Genomic DNA, 24,993 nt, shown 5'->3' on the forward strand with positions numbered 1-24,993 from the left:
ATGCTAATTTTAGTGTGGTGCTTGAGAATGCCTTGATGAAGCAGAGTGCGGGCAATTTTGAAAACTTTGGTGGCCTCTGCAGCAGACAGTTTGGTTCCCCTGTGGCCGGAAGGAAGTACGCCGAGACTGGAGAGGTACACACGGAGGGCTTTTTTTTTTTAAATATTTCCTCCCACGTTATCTCCATCCTGTGGATTTTATTGTTGACAAACCTAAACTTTTACTCCAAATCTCATTTCAATCTCAAGGAATTTTTTTCCCCTGCCAATGATCACGGAGCTTAAGCAGGTCTGATAAGACAGACCACACATGTAACGCAATCCCCTGTCATCAATGATCTCCGATTTGTAAAAAAAAAAAAAGCCTATACGTGCATGTACATATAAAACAGCAGCATACATAATGACAATCAGATGATGAATGCCATTGACATGTCATTAATTTGCCTCCGACTCCCAGGGCTCAGATTTCCTGTTACACACTGATTTTCAACAACACAAAGCAAATACACTCCTATATATCACGTGTGTTATTACATTTTCTTTCCAATAACACGACTCTGTTGAGACTGAACGAGACCAAGGCCACAGCTCAGAGCTTAAACAAAAAACGAACCCTTTCATGAGCAATAAAAACCCTCATCCTACCCTCGGTTTCCTCTCTGTCTCCTTCTGTGTCGCTGTCGCAATTTTCTCACCGGTGATTCGCACTGAGGGAAATCTTTGGCCTTTTATCAGGACTATTTTTGACCGCCGCCACCCAATCACCCGATCTAACATCAAAACACCCACTCCCTTGACTTTTTAACACATTTTAGTCATGAATCATCTCAGTTCATTGGTTTAGTAGAGGAGCAGAGAAACGTCGGGATCTGTTTCTCCTCCCACTTATCTGAGAGCTCAATTTAGATTCTGTAAAGTTACACAGGTTTTATGCATATTTTAAAAACCCACACATTTCTGCTCTTCCTGTATAAAACTTGGTCTATTTGATGTTCGCGCTCGGAAAAGTTTGAGAAGCAGAAGTTAGTTCATCCGTAGAAACTCTCACCCAGTCTGTTCACTTGGTACACCGGAAATCAGAGTACCTCTTTTTATGCATTAAAAAAAAAAAATGTTAATGCTCTCGAATTTGCGACCTCACAAGAAAATTAAGATTGGTGTCATGTCCTGAATAACCTTATGTACTTGTGTGTGTGTGTGTGTGTGTGTGTGTGTGTGTGTGTGTGTGTGTGTGTGTGTGTGTGTGTGTGTGTGTGTGTGTGTGTGTGTGTGTGTGTGTGTGTGTGTGTGTGTGTGTCTGTAGCTGTAACTTTGTGAGGACCAGACTGTGAAAATGTCTGAACTCATATGGTCAAAAACCTGTAAGATTTGTGGTTAAGCACTTAGTTGTGATGGTTAAGGTTAGGGTGAGGCTCATAGGGACTGCATTATGTCAACGAATGTCTTCACAAAGAAAGCCATTTCGAACATTTGTCATTGAGGCTGCAGCTAAAAATCTCTATGAATGAAACTGTTGCGTAGTTTTGCATTATAAATACTTTCTATCGTACTATATCTCAAACATTTCCTCCACACATTTCCAAGGTGTCTACCCAATGTTTGCTAAGAGTGTATTATTACACACACAGGTGGAATAACCAGTCCTCATACTTCCACAGCAAAATTGTAAGTTATTTGTCAGTGGTATTCTTATTCAAAAACTACTAAGTTTAAGGGAAAGATTGGAGCCATGCTCATGCTTACACGCTGCGTACGCCCAACTACCTCCCACGCATATTTAACAACATCCCACTCCTCTGCCGACAAAACATTGTACATTTCCATAAACAAGAAAGCACTGTTACTGCTAATAGTTGCAATATATTTTAATTTGCTCTGTCCTTTTTTAGAATATTTACAAACAACTAATTATAAAAGTGATTATTCAATATTATTTTTTTCTCAATTGTTGAAAAAGCTTTTCCTCTTGTATAATTCTGTCTTTTTGTTCTCTTGTTTGGTTTTCCCAGTTACCTGTTGTCCTCAGCACACTAGAACTGAATAAATGAGCAGAATGCAATGTTCCTTTTGAAAGCCTGTGGAAAATGTTGACTTGTGGCATTTTCTCCCAGAGTGACTGAGCACTTTCTTTCCTATTTCTCTTCTTGCTAAAATGCTCTGCACTCTACCTGGAGTATTAAAGAGGACTCAGCCTAATTTATGGACATGCTCAAGTACTCAAAGAAAGAGCCAAGATTTTTGGTCTGTGGATCAAAGTGGTGAGAACATATATGGGAAAAAAAAACCAACATGTCCTCCATGGCTCCAAATTATTATTATCAATTAGTATTTAGTATATCTGGTCAGTTAGAGTTTTAACCTCTTTTTAGGCTTCCATAGGATGTAAATGCTAAAATGTAAGTGCTACAATGTTCCACATCTAAGACCCAACTCTATAAAAAATTGCTAATGAGTCCAGTATGAAGTGATATATTTAATCGGTCTTAAAGTAATATTTTAATACTAATAAGCTTAATTGCGTCTAATGGAACTAATTGGTCCTTGTACATGTTGATTGAACAGAATTTGTTTTTCTTCCATGGATTTTGCAAACATAATATAATTTAATATATCGTCTTTTAACTTCGAAGAACAATAGCTTTGTCTTGACCTCTGCTATTATTTAGTATTTTGACTTTTTATTTTCCTTTTTTCTTGTCTCTTGCTCCACCACTCTTTCTTTATCCTGTCTACCACGTACACCTCACCTGCTCCCAGTGTCTCAGTCAGCTCACCTGCAGGCACTTTGCCAGTCAGCCCCTGGGTTAGTCATTTGTTTGTTACCAGCAGTCTTTAAGTAAAGCTCACCTTTTAGTTTCAACCTTCTGTTGCTCTCTCTGAGCTCAAATCTAAAGTGGTTTTGATCAATTAACAGATTTCCAAGAGAACTTGAACTACTGCACTCCTTATAACTTCTGGCCACAGCGATGTGAATTAAAAAAAAAAAAAAAGAAGCAGATCCCTGTCAGTTTTCATGCTGTGAGGTCAGTAAATCTGCCTACCAATTGTTATTTACAGCTGATTACCGAGTGCTTTATGGCACTAAACAAATGACAACAAACCTGGTGAACTTCTGACGTATAAAAAGTGTCTGTTTATCACAGATGGATACAAATGATCTGGATGAAAGTGAATCATTCTTGCTCAAGTTTTTTTTTTCCCCCCAAGCAGCAGTGCATGATGATCATTATAAATTACCAGAGAGGAATGTCTGTTGTGATGCATCAGCGGCCATCATTATAACCAATAACAGTTTCACCTCCAGCCTTGTCACTTACTCACAACATGCACACAAACTATTGCTTCTGTCAACCTGTGCTGTCTGTAATCCTAATCAGACAGATAGAAACCCGGCAGCTGAATTTCCCTCCCAACTAAAAACATCCCTCAAAGTTTGCATATAATGAAATTCAGACCGAGAGCAACAGAAGAACGATGTCCTTAAGAAACATCAAAAGTGCAATTTATCTGTCTGCATTATTGCAACCATCACAACGCACAAACACACATTACTCGATCCTCCACAATGCAGTGACTGGAGATGACCATGAAGCGTCACCTATCTCTTCACGGTTACTCTGTATTGTTATTATTATTATTATTATTATTATTAGCCTGAGGCGTGGTACTCTGCAGACTGTGTTGCCTCTTGAAAGGTGGCAGCAGCAGCAGCACAAATAAGCCTCTGAATTTGAATACAGCCTGGAGTTACCTGGTTGGGCTCAACATCAGAGGTGACTTACACGCGCGTTAGTAACACACAAGCTACAAAAAGTTGGTGCATTAGCTGTTCTGGTTAAAGTGTTTTCAATTTTCACATCAGACAATAACAGCTTTTCATAGACTGCTTTTAAATGCGGGTTTTGACGAAGGTTGTGGTTCAAACTAAAGCGTCTGAAATGCCTTTTTAGCTTGACACGGGCTTCATGTTAGATGTTTTTAAGTTCAGTTTTGCACGAATGAATCAACAGTGACTAATTGACGTCAGAGGAATCCGATACATCAAACACTAATAAAGCTTTCCACTTGCGATTGGATCACCCACAATGCATGTTGTTGCATTAACGTACGCGCCCACATGCGTCCCGAACGACCACTTGCGATCGGATCCTTGCTTCCTCATTCTTTATGCGAATGAACACGTACATCACATAAATATACAATAAACACGTGAACGCGTACAGAAATGCGAGGAGAAGAGTTGAAGCGACATCTAACGCAATGAGACATCCTGGCTAACTGGAGTCTCATTTTAATGTGCAATCAATAAGAAATGAATGATGTGTTTCACATTTGTCAATGTCTGAGGACAGTTCAGTTAGTTTGTGGTTCACAAACCGATAACGTCGGTTCAGACTCTTATTATTATATAATTATTTGATTATTCCAGCTGGTTTGAGGGTCAGGTCAGCTAGTTAGCTTAGCATTACAAATAGAGATACAGGGATAGGCTATATTTTGTTTGTTTAATAGCCTATGTTTAAAACCCAAATTATACATACGCTGTAAAATTGTATTGCAGCTTATACACTTTCATGTTTATGCGATTAAACAAGTGTCGTTGGAGGTGCTTAAAGGCAGTCTTTGATGTTGCAGAGCTTGGCTAGCTATTTGCACTCACTCTTGACAAGAAAGTAAAAAAAGAGTATCCCTGAATGTCAAACTGTTTTTCTTTTGAAGTGGTGAGACAGAGCTCTAATACTGCATTTGAAATTTAGTCTGTTGTGCTGTTGAACATCATACTCAGCCTCTAGGTCTCACTATGAACTTGTTTGTCTTTAGCATTATGCATCTCTCTGACTCTTTTGTACTGAGAGCTGACAGGAGTTTGGCCTGAATTTCCTCATGGAATACAAAATTCACTTTGCAAATAAGATGATGCGCTGCCTGAATAATTTAATGTTATCTGTGTTTGTAAAAAAAATTTGGGACTACATAATATGACAGGAGAAATAAATGGATAAAAAATAGTCACAAAACTATTGTGATATAAAGTGGATTATCATCATACTTGATGTGATTAGATAACCCCTGCCTGAAGGTGTGTGTGTGTGTGTGTGTGTGTGTGTGTGTGTGTGTGTGTGTGTGTGTGTGTGTGTGTGTGTGTGTGTGTGTGTGTGTGTGTGTGTGTGTGTGTGTGTGTGTGTGTGTGTGTGTGTGTGTATTTAGATGTACAAGTGGAGTAAAGTGGTTTCAGTCCATTGGGTGAGAGCTAAAAATTATAGTTTTCTTTTCTTTCTCACTGGAACAAACCATATTACATGCCCAAGAAGAGACCAGGAAACTTGGTATCATGATAAATGACTGCATGGTTTCTCGCATTATCTGTGGAAGTTATGAGATTTTTTTTTTTTATCACAGGGATCGGGCTCTGGGATTGTTAGATATCCCATGTAAAACCACTTTAATTGCATTTAGATTTGATTTGGTATTCAATAAAGACTGGAAATAGAGAGGGGCCTGCTGCAGTGTAATTGGTTTATATCTCCCTCGAGTTGGACATCCCTCTAGAACAACAGTATGTCAAAGACAGAACTACTTAAAACAAAAAATTAAATTAGTGTCCGCTTGGTCCCAAGAAGATGAGGATGATGCTGTCATTTTGCATCATTTTCACTTCCATCAATATCCAGATTTTATCCATTATATTTTTTTTGCATCCGTCTTTGTTTTCATGCAAATCACCACGGGGCCCCACTCCAGTCTGTAGTGCTGTTGCACTGCACTGGATGATTTCAGGTAAAAGCTGGAGGAAGAATGATTTTTGCATTTCGGTTGAGTTGCAACAGCAGTCAGGGCAGGATGGCTCATGAAGTGGCTGCTTCCACAAAATGCTTATCTGGGAGGAGCAAAGCTTGCATGTGCATGCTTATTTATAGCTCACACACCCACACTTGTCTCTATATACTTGTGAAGAAACTCATTGACATGAATTCCCTAGCCCCTCACCCTAACCTTAACCATCACAACTATGTGCCTAACCTCAGCCCTTACTCTAACCTTAACCTAATTCAAACCTTAACCCTAAGGTTGCTGAGGACCAGCACAAATGTCCTCACAAAGTGTGTTTGTCCTCATAAATATGGTTTTTAAACAAAATTGGTCCTCACGACTAACAACTAGCAATACATGCCTCCCACCGTGCATTGTTACAATTACTGAAAAGGTGGTGTGTGTGTGTGTGTGTATTCGTGCTTCCAGCATTTATCTGTCAAGTTGAGTTCTATCCATCACCAGCTAAGTGAGCAGGGCTTTCAGCACAGATAAAGGTCCCAGCATTGGATGTCTTTGGTAATAGCATACTATTAATGTAGATAAAGAGGCACACAACAATAGGATGAGCTGTAACACCACTGTAGCATGTTATCTACAAAGACCAGATGGCAGATAACAGGAAGATTATATATGTAACTCTCCCAGCAACAAAGATACTTCTTCTTTCCTTTAACAATTCACCATCTTAAATCTTAGCATTTTAAACAGTTTAAACAGTTTAGCAATTCAACATTTTGCTGCTGTGCATAAGAAATGTTGTTGTAGTCCTTATAAATGATTCCCGAGCGGCTAAAAATGTTTTTAAATGTATCGATCTGTTTGTTTTGTTTAGCCTCGAGAGGAATCCTACCGGTGGGTCTGTGTGAGCAGTCTGCGATGTGCTTGACAAAACAGCCGAGCTGGAGGAAACAGTGACAGCAGATTGTGAACTGAGTGCACACAAACTCGAGGCTGAAAGCTATTGAGGCACAGATTGAAGAACAGCTTATGGTTTTGGTTTAAGCCTTTTCAATGGAGAAATGCCTGTGTGTACGTCAGTGTACCTGGATTTATACATTATGTGTGTGGGCATGTGTGTGTGGGCATGTGTGTGTGGGCACGTTGGAGTGAGAGGAACTGTAGGAGAAAGAGAGGCGAAAGGAAACACCAAGAGACAGAGTTCATAACAGCCAACACAACAAAGGAGAGTGGGCTTGCCACAGGTGAGTGCAATTACACAACACATCAGGAAGACTTCAGAGAGGGGAAAGGGCATGTACTGCATAAACACAAACACACACACACACACACACACACACACACACACACACACACACACACACACACACACACACACACACACTTGATGGGCTGTGATAAGTGGCTGCATGTACACAGTCAGTGAAACACACAACCTCACACGCACCGTACCGAGCAGGTTTGATTAGAGGTGAGCAAAGGGCGGGTGAAGCCACCGAGGTGGAGAGGAAGGCTGTAGCCCTGTCAGGATAATTTAGAGACACAGGGAGAAAAAAGGAAATGAAGTTCTTGCACAGCTGTCGACAAACATGTAGATGCCATATATCTCCATGTACCATCAAAAGGTGGTCACGGAAATGTATTGCCAACTCAAACTCGCTACAAAAAGAAGTGATGACCCCATGTTTGGTTCCAATAGGTGCAGAATGTATATTCATTCATTTCTATCCTGTAAATATGTCTATTTATGTTTTATATGTCTATTTATGTCTGTCTGGTTTTTTTGGACGCTGAGAGCGAACCTAAAACCGGAGTCAAATTCCTTGTCTGTGTCAACATACATGGCCAATAAAGCGATTCTGATTCTAATTCTGAGAATTTTGATTTTGTTGGAGGGGACTAAAGTTGGTGACTGTTAAGTTACTGTTTTGGGTGTTTATGTACGAAGATCATGAAGGGTGCTTGGCAACATCTGGTTTAGTTTACTTCTCCATACTGATAAATACTCGATGGCACACAGTGTGCAATGATGACCCTGAAACACTGCATCGATGTTCGTGGAAGTTCAAAATGGAAAATCTGCCACAATCCAGGGTGGAAATAGTTATAAATGTCTTTAAAGTCATCAGGGATATATCCATCGGGGGTAATGTAGGAATGCTTTTGGCTGCACCCTGAGGCACAGAGCAGTAGTTTGGGGATTAGAGAGCTGAACTTGCTGATGGAAAACTGCTATGTTCAGTTCATGGACTGATTAGATATTTTTGGGGTAGGATTGAGTTTAGGGTTTGTGTTGTCCCAGTTTACAGCTGCCAAAATCTAACCACTCATCCACTTCAATGCTGCAGTGGAGGATTTATTAAGTGGCCAAAACTGTGAGTGAAATCACAGAGCTGTTGCTGCTACTGGTGTGCATCTGTGTCCTTTTATTATTTTTTTCATGTTTTCCCAATGACTAAGTATTTTCTCACATGAATTTAACAGACTAAGTGTTGAAACATTTTTGAACCTGATAACCCGTGGCAAATCACAACAAAAAAAAAAAAGGGTTTTTTTTTCTCAGATTTTCTGCCAGCCGGAGAAAATATCGCTTGTGTTAGTTTAATCTGCATTTGAAATATTTGAATTTTATACATGTTTTTCCTTCTGTTATAGCCATATGAAACAACAGCCTTTTCAGCGGCTGTGTAACATCCCTGCTGTGAACTTTAGGTGCCTACTGAGGCAGTAAACCGTACATTATGTTGACATGAGAGGGATGCAGAAACCCTCTCATCTGAAGTTTAACTTCAGCTCTATTCTCCTGTTCTGCTCTAAAACCAAATAGAGGCATAAATCCTCAGCCTTTTTTTGTTTTGTCCAAGTATCTGGTTTAACACCAGAGACGCAGAGGAGAGTAAAGACATTATGGATCGCACTCATGCCGAGGGGCCTCTGTTTCAGTCTCAGTCTCTCTGTTTCTTGCTGTTTGTTGTTTTTAAGCTTTAAATCAAGTTCATCTTTACCCTTAAAGTTACATTTATACTTTCCATCTCAGGGATAATTATGTCCAACACTTATCTCAATCAAGGGTGGAAGAATTCAATTACATTAACACATATTACAGTAACAAAGTTGTTGAGTGTGTGTGTTTGTGTGTGTTTGTGTATTAATACTTTTTTGAGCACTAAAAAAAGTCATTTTATCTTTACATATTATTTTCTTAAGTGGGCTTTGTTGCATTTTAACTCAAAGTTGTAGCAAAGCTGATAAATTGTAATGAAGTCATAATAACTTTCATGAGCAGTGTAATTCATTCTCAGTGAAAAATTTGACCTACTTGGCAAAAGAAGTATGATCCTAAAATGCTGAAAGGAAACAGACTGGAGAAAGCGCATTAATATTAATTTCATGGAATATTTCCATAAGTAGAGCATTAAATAACAAAGATAACACAAAGGTAGTTCTACCATACAGTAACATAATGCTATGGCTGCTGATGTACGTGGGGGCAAAGGCTCATTTGCAGAATAGCGCCACTAAGGAGCTGTCATGTATAAAGTACCTGTACCCTTCTTCCTCAGGCCATGGCTCTTTCCATGTGACTAAATCTGAAACAGCTGATGTCATAGATGGCTATCCTATTCTTAGTCTTTCTTTGTCTCGTCACCCAGCGCTCGCAACATCATCAACTTAATCGGCTTCTTCCTTCCTCCTTCCTTCCTACTTCACCCACCCAGTTGCAAAGTTAGAGTTTAAAATTTTCATCAGATGTTTGGATTACACCTGTTATCATTAAGGGACGAGAGGGTTTCCAATTACATGCTTTTGAAATGGTTGGTTAAATCTTTTAGAAGTTCCAGTTGACTGGCACTGACTGGTGAGATATAATTGAGCAGAGCGAGCAATAAATATGGATGATCCTATTTAGTAACTCTGGAGGGGGATCTACATTACTCCATGTGGGAGATAATGAAGGATTTTTCCATGTCTATCATTGTCTGAGCATTACTGGCAAACAAGAATAGTATTTATTTAATGGCTGATGTGAGACTAAAGATTGTCACTTGTTACACCTTCAGCTCTATTAACAAGGTAATATTCTTATCTGAAGATACAGATATACAGCAGGTTGAACACATAGTTATTATCTTATTCGTCAAAGGCTATGCATCAATTGTACTTTATGGAATCAAAATCGGGGACAGACGTGGCTGAAAGCATTATGTTTTCAGGTAGTTTGTTCGTCTGTACCAAGCTCTTGAACATAATATCCCGACAACCCCTTTTGGAAATTTTGCAAACGTTTGTCACAAACGTTCACTGAGTTCCGATTCAAGTTTTGGAATCAAAGGACAAGATCGCAGCGACATCAGGTTGTCCCATTCTTGTGCTCAGGAGCACCTTGAGGGAATTTCTTCAAACTTGGCACAAAGGTTCACTTGGACTAGGGAATGACTATATAAGGTTTTGGTGGTCAAAGGTCCCACCCATCTGTCCTGTTCTGGTTAACGGATTATCTCAGGAACGCCTCAAGGGGATTTATTTAGATTTGGCAAAACGTTCACTTGGACTGAAAGATGAACTGATAACATGTTGGTGGTCAAAGGTCAAATTCCCTGTTACCTCACATCCGCCCTGTGCTTTTGAATGTTGTGTCTCAGGAATGTCTTGAGTCTAGAACTTGACTGGTTGTGGACCTGTGGAGGCACACATGTTTTCCCAGTTTATAGCCAACTGCAAGGAGGTAATTCTAGTTATAACCTGTGCTCAGTTTAGTGCAATCACAGGGAAAATAGAAAAAAATAATTTTAAAAAATTAAAAAAGCCTTGAATGCATTTAATTCTCAAGCGTCCACAGTAATTTTCACTGGATTCAGGCAGCACATTTTTTTAAGGTACTTACCTACAGGAAGGCTTCATAATTAAATAAAAATCTGTGAGACTCTCGGTTAACAGATTAAAAAAATCTGTAAAAGAAGCTTTCTCTTCAAAAAGGCATAGTTTCAACACTGGCACTTTCTTAAATCCATTGCAAAGCCCAACGCAAATACTTTGATCATTCTTCCCATTAACAGTGAGATCCTTTATAGCATGCTCTCAATGTGAGTAGAGACAAAATCTACATTCCTCGTTTTGTGCAAAAGTATTTTCCAAGGTTAAATAAAAGCCACTATGAGGCCGTGTAAGAAAAGCCAAGAAGATACTGCGCAAAGCTTGAGTGTCATTAGCATTAAATAGCCTTTCTTATGTTACTCTCATCCACCATGGAACCACTGTCCTGGGAAACACGTGGGGAGTGAATTTGAATTAAAAGACACTTATTTCACAAGATATTCACTTAATTGTACTAACTCAGACTGCTAAGGCCTCAGACTATATGGTTCACATCAAATCTGAATTACATTTTTGTTAAAAAAAAAAAAAGAAGGTGGAATTTGTCCCCGATCTCTTGGATTGGAAGCCCATTTTTTTTATGGGCAGTATGGACAGATTAAGACAATACAAAAAAAAAAAAACACCTTTACTGCTAAATGGGGTACCTGACTTTGGTCTCAAGACATGTGATTAATTGTTGTGCCCTTCTTTGAGGCGATCTCAGATCAAAAGTGAAGTGAATTTCTTTCTAACATTCTTTGCATTAATTTGACTGCTGGCTGTTTGTGCTGTCAGTCATTGGCTGTTTGGGGCAAATAAACACACAAATTGCACAGATTTTAGCTGTGAGGCAGATTAAAATGTAAACCAACTCTCATTTGTGTTAGTGTATGAGGCATATAACTCTGTGACAAGCGCAAATCTTTGCTCAATTTACACGTGAAGACTTCATGGAAGTCAATTCATGCTACCTTTACCTCAGACATACTGCGCCGGGGGATTTTGCATCCAATCGCTCACTTGAATATTTCCATTAACTTTGCATGCAATCACTCCCTGGTCAACCAATCAAACTCAAGTTGAGGTAATGCCATTACTCGCTGGTGCTGAGACTAAATGTCTTTTATTTAAGTTAAAGTCCTGACCTCAGACTGGCTCTAACCTCTACACCTACATGTACCACCTAAAATACAGATGGTATGTTGATTGGAATAATCAAGACAAGAATACTGCACAATACTGCAGTCTTCTTAAAATCAGACTGTAGAAAACTGTGCCATAGTTCTGGAAGTTAAATATATAAACTTTGTGCCAAACAACTGAAAACTTGGCAAAGGCATCAAAGCTTTAAACACATCTTGAACTGAGTTCAAGGCCAAGTATTGGTCAAAGTAAACCAGCTGACCAAACTGAAGCATAGAGGCACTGATGTGGACTTGACCCGATTTCAATGACTATATCATTGATGTTACACTTTGTACCACAGATCTTTTTCTTTGTTTACAACACTATAAAATGACAAAAATTCCAAAGGTCTAAGAAGCTCACACTACGATGGCTCTCCCAAATGCAAATACAGTCAGTAATGATCTGTGAAGTTGAAGGGTAGAACTGTAAGGACAATCCCTTCCACCACAAAAGAAAAGTAAGAGCCAACAAAGCTGCACTACTTCCTTTAACATGAGAAAAAGTCCATGAGCTTGTGTCGAGAAGAAGTTGCATCAATGACATATGAAACACTGTAAGAAAAAATATAGTAAACAGGAAATGTCCTGGCAGAAAAGACATGTCCTTCAACACGCAAAAAAAATAAATTCAGTAGATTTGCAGTATACCCGCTGTTCTAGTCATGGAAACGTATGTCCATCCTTTAGTTGAAAAATTACAGCTTAATTGTCCTCAGTAACATTTGTAGAATTATTTTTTGCCACTAAAAAAAAAAATCACAAAACTTTCTTGCTATGCCCAGAGATAAATCACTTCAGTTTGAGAAATCAAATTCAATTTTTTTTTTTTTTTTTTTGACCATTTTTACAGACTTTTTGTTTAAGTGTAAGTTATTTTCTGATCAGATTAAACATAAACAGTTCCAAACACGTTTCTTGAGGGTCGTAATATTTCTTGTTTAATAGAAAGGTAAATCCAGTAACACTGCCAAGATGAGGAGCTAAATTCCATCCCACATACTTAATAATACATAGACTTATATTGTGCAATAATGCACTTGAGGTACAGTGTCATTTACTTGGCATATGGTAATAGAGTTTCAGTCAGCATACAACTGTCTGAGGTAGCGGGAAATGCATCATAAGGTAAGTATTTCCTGTTTTTGTAAGAGGTTTAAAATACTAGTCGTCTTATTCAACAGAGGGTACAATTCTTTGAGGACTATTTTAATTGTAGTTAGAACTACTGGAAGGCTGTATTAAATGGAAGTGGACAGAGTAGATGTCTGATCTGCTCCAAAGCCACAGGATATATATATATATTTGTTATATTCCCCTTGTATTTTCTACATATTTATATACATTTATTTTATGCCACTTAGGTTACTTCCTTATATACAGCAGCTGTGGTTGTGTATCTCCAAATACAGTTAGATACACAACCACAGGCTCCTTTGTTGACACTTGATGTCTGCTAAGCATTAGGTGTTTTGCTCAAGGGCATTGCAATGACATGTGTGTGAAAGACTCCCCCATTGTCTGGGAGTGGGTGTCAAGCGTGTGTTTGTGTCTGTGTGCACATAGCTACCAAGGTGCTGAAATATGTGTTGGCTCCATGGTTCCTGGGTAATTGCTAATAGTTATGTTGCAATGGACAGGGCACGCACACACACACACACACACACACACACACAATAACACAATGATACACATGCACATTCACACATGCTTCATTAACTAGCAGTGCCTTAATGCTGCTCATTATCTGCTGAGGCGTAACAGTGAAAACTGGGTTACTTCCCTGCAAATGCTCACACGTATAATATAGCACACAAACATAAACAAACACACAAAAATAGAAAAGCGCTCTGCCTCTCATTTTAATGTTATTTTTTCCACATGTTGAATTTTCCCCAAACATTTCTATCTTTGTTGAAAGTTGTAGGTTAGTTTGTCAAACTGCTTCCTCGTGATTAATGTCAAACAAGTTGGTCATATTTTTCTTAGAAGATACTCATCCCTGTTGTACTCCATTTTTCTCAATTTTCCCCAAGAAGTACAAGCTAATATTGAACAAATATTGAATCATGTAAGCCTACACCATGTCTTCCCAAAAGTTTTGTTATTCCGGGCAGGACCATACAATGTCATTAAGATGTTCATGATTTTCTCCATAATGAAAATTTAATTTGGTCTAATGCTGTTATGAAATAAGAGTTTCCATCTGCTCTTCGTCCAGAATGTAAACATTGATTTTTGCTGCTAATTTTGTTTTCATATTTGCCTGTCTGGTCTCATTTTGTAATAACTTACATAAGTCAAATATTTGGTGTTTAACAGTGATGCTGCCGTGATTTCACAGCAGCTTTGGAGAAATGGGGATGATTTTGGGGATGAGTTGTCTTCTACAACCTGAAGTAACTACGCTTGTTTCTGTTCATTTTTTTATTTTGTTGTGTTTATTACTATACAGAGGATCAAAGATTAATTTGCTGACATTAAATGGGAATCATTTAGTTACAGCGATTTGACGGCGAAATCAAAGGAGAGGGTGGGTGCTTATTTTAATCTCTTATTATGAGGATAACACTGAAAAGGATGAACAGCCAGAACTAAAAAAAAAACACTAGATGCACTAGTGTTACCTGAAGTCAAAATGATATATGAAGCAAGGCGGTCACAGATGGATGAACTGTTAAATGAGGTGTTCACTGTGGGGTGGTGGGCTATTTATCCAGATTTACCAGCAGCTACAGTCAGGAGATTAAATTCCTCTCACATTGTCAGAAGGGACGAGGTGTGTTATTGATACTATACTGCTCAGATCTAGCTCGACTGACAGAGTAGACATTTAAAGCCAGTAGATTGTATTTCTTATTGCATGGTTGGTGTACTAATAAGATATACAGTAAAGCAGGAGAGACTCCAAACGACATTCATCTTTACACCATATAATCTTGAAGTGGCAAAAGAATATTTTTACTTCCCGATATATTTTAGAGTTTAATTACATAGTATAAATTATCAAATGTCAATATAAAAAATAATAGCTTTCATGTGGTCCAATTTGGGATTTTCTGCACTGCCTTGCTCAATTTGACACTAAATCGCCTCCAGTAAATTGTAAGTTAAGCATCACAAGCAGTGGAGGGAGGATTAAGAATAAAGGCTGATAGAGGGCAATTAATTTGAGATCTAGTGTGTGATTCAAACTGTAATAGACATTGTTCATTTGAAACCTTTCCAGAAACTCCAACATACATTTGCTATATGGGTTGCTTTTAAATGCGACCTTGGAGAGAAGATTTCCACAGATAAATAGACTGTGAAAATGTAATGTGTAGCCTTCACTGTGTGACATATGAGGCTAGGAAGTCTGAAGCCACCGTCACCAAGAGAACAGAGAAAATAAAGGTCACTAGTTCGAATCCCTGACCTGAAACGATCTGTGTGGAGACTGAATGCCAACAGAAATCTCTACCCTTAAATAACATATGTATTATTTAAAATTTCACCATCCTCTTTGAGGTGCAATCACACACAGTACAAATCTAATGGTGCTGTACATGACCACAGAAGTGAGAACCTCTGATTAAATGCACCATGAATCAGCTACAATTTCAACTAACACTTTAAATAATATCACGCCTCCCTTATCTAAGCAATACAGGATTCTAAATTACTACAACATACTTTTGAATGTAAAAAATATAAACCAGCCTCTGGTTTCTATAAGAGTTTGTTAAATAAGAAACATCTTAGTAATTATTCTCTTTTCAGTCTGTGCGATTGCATGATAGCAAACATACTTCTCAAGTGAAAACAGCTGTTCGAAACACTTCCAATTTAATTCTACATTAACGAGACTAAGACTCTGCAGTCATGCTCACTGCTCCTCAAAGCTGTTCTTTGACACAGAGGTGCTTTGAGGTCAATGCCAACATCAGCATATAAACAAGCTTATGAAGAAAATGCTGACATTGTGATATTAAGCAGGCAAAATGTTTAATAGGTTCACCATCTTAAATAAGTATTTGTTAGCACTAAACACAAAGTAGCTGCAGCTGAGGCTGATGGTGCTATCATTGTTTTTGTTTTGTTTTTGGTATTTGGTCATAAATAAAATGACCAGACCTGAGGAAATTTGAGGGATAACCAAATTTATTATGATTAATGCCTTTGGTACGTACATGTCTGAAGCAAATTTTATTAATAAACCCAACTGGTGTAAGCCACTAAAAAGCACAAATGTGAACCAAATGGTGACCCTGCAAAAAAAAATCAGGGGATCACCAAAGTCAGTAGGATTCATCCTCTAGGAGCCATGAATGTCTGTACAACACTTCATGTCAAGCCAGGCAGTAGTTGTGGAGCAAAGTGGTCGGAAATGTCAGTACTTGTTCGAGCCATCGGAAAGTCATACCGCTAGCATGACTAAAAATGTCATATATGCAGTAACAGCTTGTAAGGTCCAGCATATGATTTTAATACAGCTTTTTCTGGACTGTACTGTAGCCCTCAGGCCATAAACTGCTGCAGCTGCACAGCCCAGTGGTCAGAAGCACAACACTGTGCCTGTAAGAGACTCCTGATTAGGCCAAGTAGACATATGTATACCCTCATGTCTCAGCGTCTCCTCCATCCTCCCTATGAAGACGAATGTGTTACTGTTTGACCAGCCTGGTAAGAGAAATGTTTAAATAAATCCCTCTCAGCCTTGTTACTGGCTTTACATGACTGCGTGTCTCAAGCTTTTTGCACACAACCACTTTGGCGTGTCATCACGTGAAGCAGAAATGACACAAGAAAGTTCCAGCCTGATGCACTAGTTGAGTGAACCACCACAACAGGCTCACTATGTCGCTGTTATGTAAGGTTAAATGTTAATATATGAGAGCAGCGGCCCAGATAAACGTGCTGTGAAATCAGCTCGCTGTTTCTCAGTGTGAGGGCAGATTTCTTGGACTTTGAGCAGGAAGAGTAGTTATGTTCGTAGTTTCTGGTTCTAGTTTTATGATGGAAAAATTTGACAAAAAACACACTATACTATGTATGTAAACACACACACACACACACACACACACACACACACACACACACACACACACACACACACACACACACACACACACACACACACACACACACACACACACATCTGTACTCCAGAAAACAGCCTGAGGGCTCCCATAACTAAAAAAAAAAAAATAAAATACATGCAAAGAAACAAAGCATGAAGCTATTAGCAGATATTCAGTCAAAGGTATAATTTGTACATTACTAAAACAGTTACAGGATCCACTTTCACAAATTAGAGTCTATTATTTTGTTGATATCCATTTAGCCATTTTAGAAAGTAAAATTACGACTTCAAAAACATGGCTCTTGTTTCATTATCTGTAAAAGGCTAAGTGTAACTGAAATAATGAATATATTTCTTAAAACATTTATTTCATACTTGTTTTATACTTCAGAGGTAAATTAGGATTTAATCTTAGTGTAGTACACAAATGTCAAAGTGCTGCTTTGTTAACAATCTATATTGACTTTTTGCAAAGCTGCTTTAATCAGTGTTTTAGTGTCTTCACCTTAACCCGTTCTTAAAACTGTAGTTGACATATTTTGATGATGAGGAAATAATTACTCAGAGAAATGCTGGCGAAGAACATTCAAAACCACTCATCACTGAACAGGTTACGCAAAGTCGTTAATCATTGTAACCCACTCTTCTGTTTGGGGAGTGGGTTACAGTGCTGGAGCTAAGTGAACACATGTGCACACACACAAATGCGTAGTTTGCTCATTAAGGAAACACTTGTGACAAGAGACAGTTGTTCTCAGCTATAACCGAGGATCTACCACTAATTAGGAAGAGTTGATGATAGTCTGTGTTTGAAAGCGTGACGCGAGACACTCCTTTTTTAAAAAAAAAAAAAAAAAAAAAAAAAAAAAAAAACTGTTTCTGCTGCTCACCAATAACGACAGAGCCTTTGAGCTCACTAATCCTCTCAAACGAGTGTGAAATGGGATCGCTAAAGAAAAGTTAGAAATAATTCTTCCGTTGGTTGTCACACACTGGACTGCAGGCAGATTTGAGAAGCTGGATACTGAAAACAGTACAATGCAAAGGCAGGACCATGAGGTCATTATTTGTATGTCCTTTAGTGGGATTTCCTTGCTTGCAAACATCTCACTTTAAGCATGAGACCGTGTTGTTATTTTGTCAGTTGCTGCATATATTGTGTTGGAAGTCTCAGAGGGAAAAGCAGGAAGTGTGGAAGGCAAGGTATCTAATAATACATATATGAATATTAGATAATAATGTGGAAAACAGCCCCATCAAACAGGGCCGAGGCTGCTTTCGTTAGCTGTCTTCCTTTTATCTCTCATTCACCACCTATCTAATTAGCCGGTTTCCAGGGGGCGGGTCTGTCACACACAATGCACACAAACACACGAGAACACGCACAAAGCAGACAGTTATATATGTGCACCATTAAAACTTTCACTATCCAGCCCCACCTACCCCATTTATCTCTTTCTGTCTTGTTAGTGCAATTCCCGCTCTCACTGTCCCCCCATCTCTTTCACTCTGTCTCTCCCCTGATTTATAAAGCTTCTTAAAAACATCCCCTTGAGTCCTTCACACTAGAAATACGTACTCTGTCCAAGCGGAACAGAGACAGAAACCAGTGCTTTCACTAAATGTTCTCTATATAATTGAGATGTTAACTAGACACAAAAACCTGACAGAAAAATGTGCATTTGTGTATCTGGTAGCAATATCACAGATTTGTAACCTGCTGCTCTGTTTGTGTTTGCTCCCCCTCCTGCTCACTCGTATGTTCACATTGTTGCCTTTAAAAAAAAGATACATGCCTGCTGGAAAATGATATACGGATGCAACGAGCGCTTACCTGCTCAGGAAATATGCAGCCATTCATCACTGAGAAGCCTTTATCTTTTCTGGTGTCTCACATGCTAGAAAAAAAAAACACTGGAAATATCCATCCTTCCTTTATCTATACACGCTTTGACAAGTACAAAGTAGGTATAGTGACCTTGTACATGTGGTATAGGGTCAACACAGAAAGACAGACAACCATTCACGCTCAAAAATGTACTCTATATGCCCAAGAATAACTAGTTAACTTGAAATGCATGTCTGTCAAACCCAGAATCTATTGTTACTGAGGCCAGAGTGGTGATAACTGCACCACAGTACCACCCAATTGGAAATTTACCCATGTTGAGGGGCAGATTTTTTTTGTCTAGTGTGTTGAAATACAATACTTTCTTGTACATTGGGCATGTTATAGATGGCTCAAAAAATTTATCCAGAAAGAAAGAAAGAAAGAAAGAAAGAAAGAAAGAAAGAAAGAAAGAAAGAAAGAAAGAAAGAAAGAAGGAAAGAAAGAGATCATTAACTGCCCCTTTTAAAGCAGCTCAAAGAAATTATTTTTATTTTAATAACTGATCATTCTCTGATTTCACTGCTGAAATTATATTTTTTTCTGCTCAGATATTTCTCAGCAGAGTTGGTGGAGACCAAACAACAGCTAAAAAGAGAGTTCCTGTATCATCGTTTTTTTGTACTGCTGTCAATTAATGCTGCTTAAAGTTTAGTCCTAGCTTCAGCAGTTATCCAAATCAAACAGACATCTTAGAAATTGAAAGCCTTTTTAGTTCAAAAGTTCCTCTCATTTAATTCTTTTTTTTACTGATATCTCGGACTGATCGATGCACTAAATCCTACTTATATGATCAGACAATAAACATGCCTCTTGCTTTGAATTATGATTTTGTATTTATTTCTTATATGTTCCTCAGTCCGTTTCACAACTCCGGGGCTGCAGGTGACATGTTAAGACTAAAACGTTCATACACGTTAAGAGAATACATCTAATAATTGGAAATGAATGTAATGAAATATGCAAATTAGTCCGATCTTCTTTTGCACTTATGGTAATGTGATACTTCAGCTACACATTCAAACAGGTGGGGATTTTTTTTTTTGCACATCCTTCCATCATTTAGCAGCTGCAGCTGTGCTGCTTTCAGTGTTGATGATTTGTTTCACTTAAATATATATATTTTTTTTAAATTACAGATTGCTTCTCATTTTTAAAATATGTGGCTCTGCTCTCAGAACACTTGTCCATGTTTGTGATTGGTCAGATATTGCAAACACCTCTTTTATGTGAATGCGCTCAGAGCCGAAAGCAGAAAGCTTGAGTTAACAGAGAAAGCCGATAACCACCGACCGTCGAAGTACAGATTATCTCTGACTGAGAGTTTTCGCTTTGTTGAGCCAGCTCAAGCAAAGAAAGCCTGGGTATGTTGAACTTGTTTACACCCCTCAAACATTCACATGTAGGCTTGTTTCCTGGACGCAATAACATCAACAAACTCGCAAATGACTGCTTGGGAAAAGTTGATTTGACCAACCCACACAGCAGAAATCTCATATTAGCTCCATGTAGGGCTCATTGATGGACAGAAGCAGAAATGATTGCACTGGACAATTATGATCAATGTACAGGACATAAGACAAGCAGGTACTTTATCAAGAGTCTGTAACTCTTCTTTATTCAGCTGAATTTCTGAAAGCTTGGATGATTCCAAATAAAGCCACCCCAACAGACTTAATCAAAAGGGGCTTTTCTTTTAATATATTTTTCATTCTAGCAAATTGATTAAAATTGTGCTCAAGACCCAGACTTATTAAAACAGCCCCCCTGCTTTTGCTTCGTCAGGAGCTAAGACACTGTCGCATGATCCAGTCTGAGCCTCATGCCTCAGCTGGCGTAAACAGTGTCAACAATTTTGATGGCTTACAGAATATTGAGTCAAATAATCAGAATTGTCAAATGCTCCCTTCAACTCCCCCACCACCGCAATTCATTTGACAAAGTGTCTCCTTTTAGTCATTTTACTACCGTCGACTGAGCTGAAATATTTTAAATAAATTCAAATTGAATCCTGAGCCGGCAGATGAAAGATGCTCACGTCAAAAAAAAAGAGGATTAAAATGTCTCTCTGGGCTGATCCCCCCAATATTGATAGAAAAAAGTGACGGACTCTTTCCCCCTCATCCATTCCCTACGCTTTGGACCAAAGTGCATCACAGAAAATGTAAAATGGCCTCTGTCATGGGACTAATAATGAGTTTAAAAACAAAAGTATGCCACAACCAAATGATTATTTTGAGATCATGTGGAAATGAAATGCCTTTGAAAAAGTGACTTTTCCAAACAAAACTTTAGAAACTGCTGTTTTAGATGGGAATATGGTGAAACACTAATGAGGCAACCTGGTGCGATGAGTCATAACTTTCTCTGCAAATGTAGAACACCTACATGGAGCCTTTGTTACTGGAATCAAAGCGCAAAGAGCAGAGGAAGCAGTGTGAATGTCTGTGTGTGTGTGTGTGTGTGTGTGTGTGTGTGTGTGTGTGTGTGTGTGTGTGTGTGTGTGTGTGTGTGTGTGTGTGTGTGTGTGTGTGTGTGTGTGTGTGTGTGTGTGTGTGTGTACTGCAGTTTAGTGTATCTTCAGAGTGTATTTCAGTTGTGCAGAAGCCTGCTCATTTTCTTATTTCTTGAGGTCCGTAACAAGTGTAACTTGTAAGTCTCCATAATGCTGGATGCTCAGTTTGGGGTTCACTGGATCGGATTCACATTACAGTGAAGCATTAAGCATTAAGGGTGAAGCAATTAGTGGTTAGCATTATTGTTGGAGACTGGGATGTGAAGCCAAGTCAACTGGATTAGTTCATTGGGTCTAAAATTACTAGTGCTGTGAAAATGTGTTTGGACTTGGTGGAGGAAGAGACAGAACAACGTTGTAGCCAATGAACAGTGATGTGCTCGCTCTGATTAACGTACTGAGGTGTATCTGAGTGATATGACTCCTTTGCTTTGTGGAAAAAAGTGAACGATCGCCACATCAGTGCCGATGAATTTGATGTAACTGAACCGAACTAAGTGATTCAAATCAGCTTAGTGATTCATGATTTCCATGTTGACTGGAGATGAGTTTATAGCATGCAATTTAAATTAAAATGCAGCTGGATACTTTCTGCAACATCAATCTGAAGAAGTTAAGAAGGATCTGCTCTTGGATGACGTGTCACTTTTGTTTCCTACTTTTCAGTCCTGCAAATCTAAGTTTCATACCTTCGTTGTGTACGAGAGGGGAGTATTCTCTGACTATTTCTATAACTCTTTGAAACCAACAATTCTGATGTTAATGGACACTTTATACCGTAACTGGCCAGCTGTGATTTAAGCTCTCTTTTGATTTGTTATACAACTATTTGTGGAGCTTATCATGTATCGTACTGTTTACAACCGAGTCCAACTTTATCAATGCCTTCCAGGTGAAACTGTCTTAAAATATATATCCCTTTTTTGAAACAATATCACCTTGTGGGTGGAGGTGAGAGCTCTACAACGGCCAGCTTTCCACTCAGTCTACAACTGTGGGATCAGGTATAAACACTTCTGACATGGCTGGAATCACTGCATTGAAAGAGGTAGATGGAGAGTAACCGACAACAAAGATGTCTAACCAGACGTGAAGCAGGGACATTCATGTTCATGACTGCCGTTTTAAACCCCTACACCACCAGGGCGACAACAAAAAATGTCTTGATTAATACCACAAATATATGCCTAGAGATGAATTTACAGAAAATAATAGCCATATAAATTGCAATCAGAAAAAAATACAATTACATATTTTCCTGAAATTATTCTCTGCCTGTCGATGTTAGGGAACAGCTGGTCCATCCAGCAACAAGTTGGCATAACTTTTAAAGAGAGGCATATGTTTATTTTATTCCTTTTTTTATTTAGCTGTTAATGATGAATGATCTTTATGATAAATTCAGTCTTTAAAGTCTCTCACTCGGTATGTGCTTATTCCCTTGAGTTTTCTTTTATCTGCTGTTAATATATTTGACCTTTTCAAACCTTTCCAACCAATTTAACCAATTTTTTAATATCTCAGCCACAATTGATGGCTTAATTAAAAAGTTACAAACAATTAAAATAGGAGAATCTGTAAAGGAACCTACACCAGTGTGTCAAACAGATTTATATAAATGCACTGCAGGATCTGGTTAAATGGGAGCTAAATGTCTGAGAATTTTTGACCATAGTAACATAACAGTCTCATTGTTTTCATCCTTTCCGTGTTGTCAGTTCACTGAGGGAATAAAACCTCAAGGTGAGTTTCACTTTAGAGTTTTAAATAGATTTTCATCTTTGTGTTTTCTGTTTCACTTGGCATTGTCTTGTTGTTTTTTTTGTAAATAGTGTACAGTAAAAAAAAAAAAAAAAGTATTCCGCAAGGGAAAAGGAGAGGATTACTTTCTGTACAGTAAGAGCTCATTGTCATTTTGCTAGGTCAGCATGAGGCAGCAAGCTATAAATAAATATATAAAAACAAGACAACAGGTAAGTTTAGACAGGTTTCCTATCTGTGAAAAATAATTATAATAAAAGAGTTGATTTGTAAGGTTATAATAATAGGTGTAGAGAATAATGATGTTGTCTTTTACAAATTATTTTACGGTCACTTTTCAAAACAGGGGAATTAGAAACGACCCAAATGTTGTAAGTAGTTATACTTGAAAGAAGGTTCCTATAAATAAACAAACTCACTCATCCACCTCTATTAAAACAGTTAAACACTTGATACACAACTGTGGTCTCAGAGTTGAGACTTACTTTTGATCTGGACATCATTGAAGGAAAATAAGCTTTCTCTACTTCCAAACCTTTACCCCAGTTCAAACCAAGATTATTAAATTACAGACCACACAGGGTGGTAGGTACCTCTACTTTTCACAGTTAATATCTTAACAAACTCACAGGTTACGTCATTAAAATCATGATAAAGTGGATGACTGTGGGCTACATAATTCAATAGCCTACTTTAATACAATTATTTATACACGCCAAGCCACTGGCACTATTTCGCTATTTTTGTTGACAAAGGGACAAAGTTCACACAGCTGCAGAAATTCACGTGTTAAGATTTTAAAAAATGAGTACTCCTCTCTTTGGCTCTGAACGTGAAGCAGAGTAACTGAACACCTTAAAAAGCTCCCGTGAGCAGAAGTTGCAGCCAGACCCATTTGTTTCATTGATGAAGACGTATCTAGATTTCATCACGTCTTTATGGTGATGTTTTCCAAACACAAGTCATAGTTCAGCCTTACAATATTTCAATGCCCTCATGACAAACGTGAATGCAGCCACGGTGCGTGAGACTCACCTATCAGGAACCACAGGAGCGCCTGTTTCTGCAGCGCTGAGCCGCTCTGCGAGCCCATGCTGTCGCTCTGAAAACGATCCACTGTCTCAAGTTTTCAGAGTGGAGTGGAAACAAATAAAAACGAAGAAGCGCTCAAAGAGTTGTAGGTGAGATTGTGAGTGACTGCTGGTGAAGAAATCCATGCAATGCGACCGTTCAGTCAAGTCAGCCACCACTCAAGCCTCTCCCGTATCACCTTGCGCGAACAGCTCGGGGGAAAGCCAAGACCCGTCCTCGCTCCTGTACCTCAACTCCCCCGAGTCGTCCTGTCACCGATCGTACGTCATCACACACATGAAACATATTGAGTTGTAAAGTTGGAGCTTATTTTCCCCGCGAGGCGTCCTGAGTTTTGGAGAAATCCGGAAGATTGGGACGTGAAGTGTGCCGTGTTGGAGAGTGTCGCTGTGCGCAGCGGGACGCACCAGCCCGGGAGACCGGTGGAGCTGAGTGTTGCGTGAGGGTTCACTGCTTCGCCTGAGGACACGGCTGCGGGTGAGCGGCCGGGACACAGGAAAGACCCAAACATTACAGTGCAGGGAGGGGAGGTGAGGGCGCTCTGGATTAGGGAGGAGGTGCTGCACTCGTACTTTTCCATTGGTTAATCGGATACACTCGAGCACCCAAGGCAGTATGTGACGAAAAAAAAAAATAATAGTAAAAAAACTTGAAATGAACAATAGGCTAAATTATTGGCTACATAAAAATAAAAAAAGGCAAAAGTCATTGAATGTTAAACTACATTACCAAAAACTGTTGTGAAATGAAATGATCTAAAAAAAAAAAAAATCAATGAAGTTATCATCAAAGTGTCTGACTTAAAATGACAGATTTTACGTTCCTTTTAGAAATATTTTATTTCTACTTCCACAGGA

General features: G+C 38.7%; 1 protein-coding gene across 1 annotated transcript in view; it reads right to left on the reverse strand.

The window, feature by feature from the left end:
• The window catches only part of ramp1 (receptor activity modifying protein 1), a 52,025-nt gene extending 27,353 nt beyond the window's left edge, over positions 1 to 24,672 (reverse strand). The window contains exon 1 of the mRNA XM_069698870.1: positions 24,080 to 24,672. Within this exon, the coding sequence (XP_069554971.1) occupies positions 24,080 to 24,137 (58 nt within the window). The 5' untranslated portion in view covers positions 24,138 to 24,672. The remainder of the gene's footprint in view (positions 1 to 24,079) is intronic.
• Between the last annotated feature and the right edge of the window lie 321 nt (positions 24,673 to 24,993).

The sequence above is a fragment of the Brachyistius frenatus genome, unplaced genomic scaffold, assembly GCF_029030835.1.
Source record: "Brachyistius frenatus isolate BFR_SWC_R1_liver_20210118 unplaced genomic scaffold, ASM2903083v1 Contig_28, whole genome shotgun sequence".
In the NCBI taxonomy this organism is placed as follows: Eukaryota; Metazoa; Chordata; class Actinopteri; family Embiotocidae; genus Brachyistius; species Brachyistius frenatus.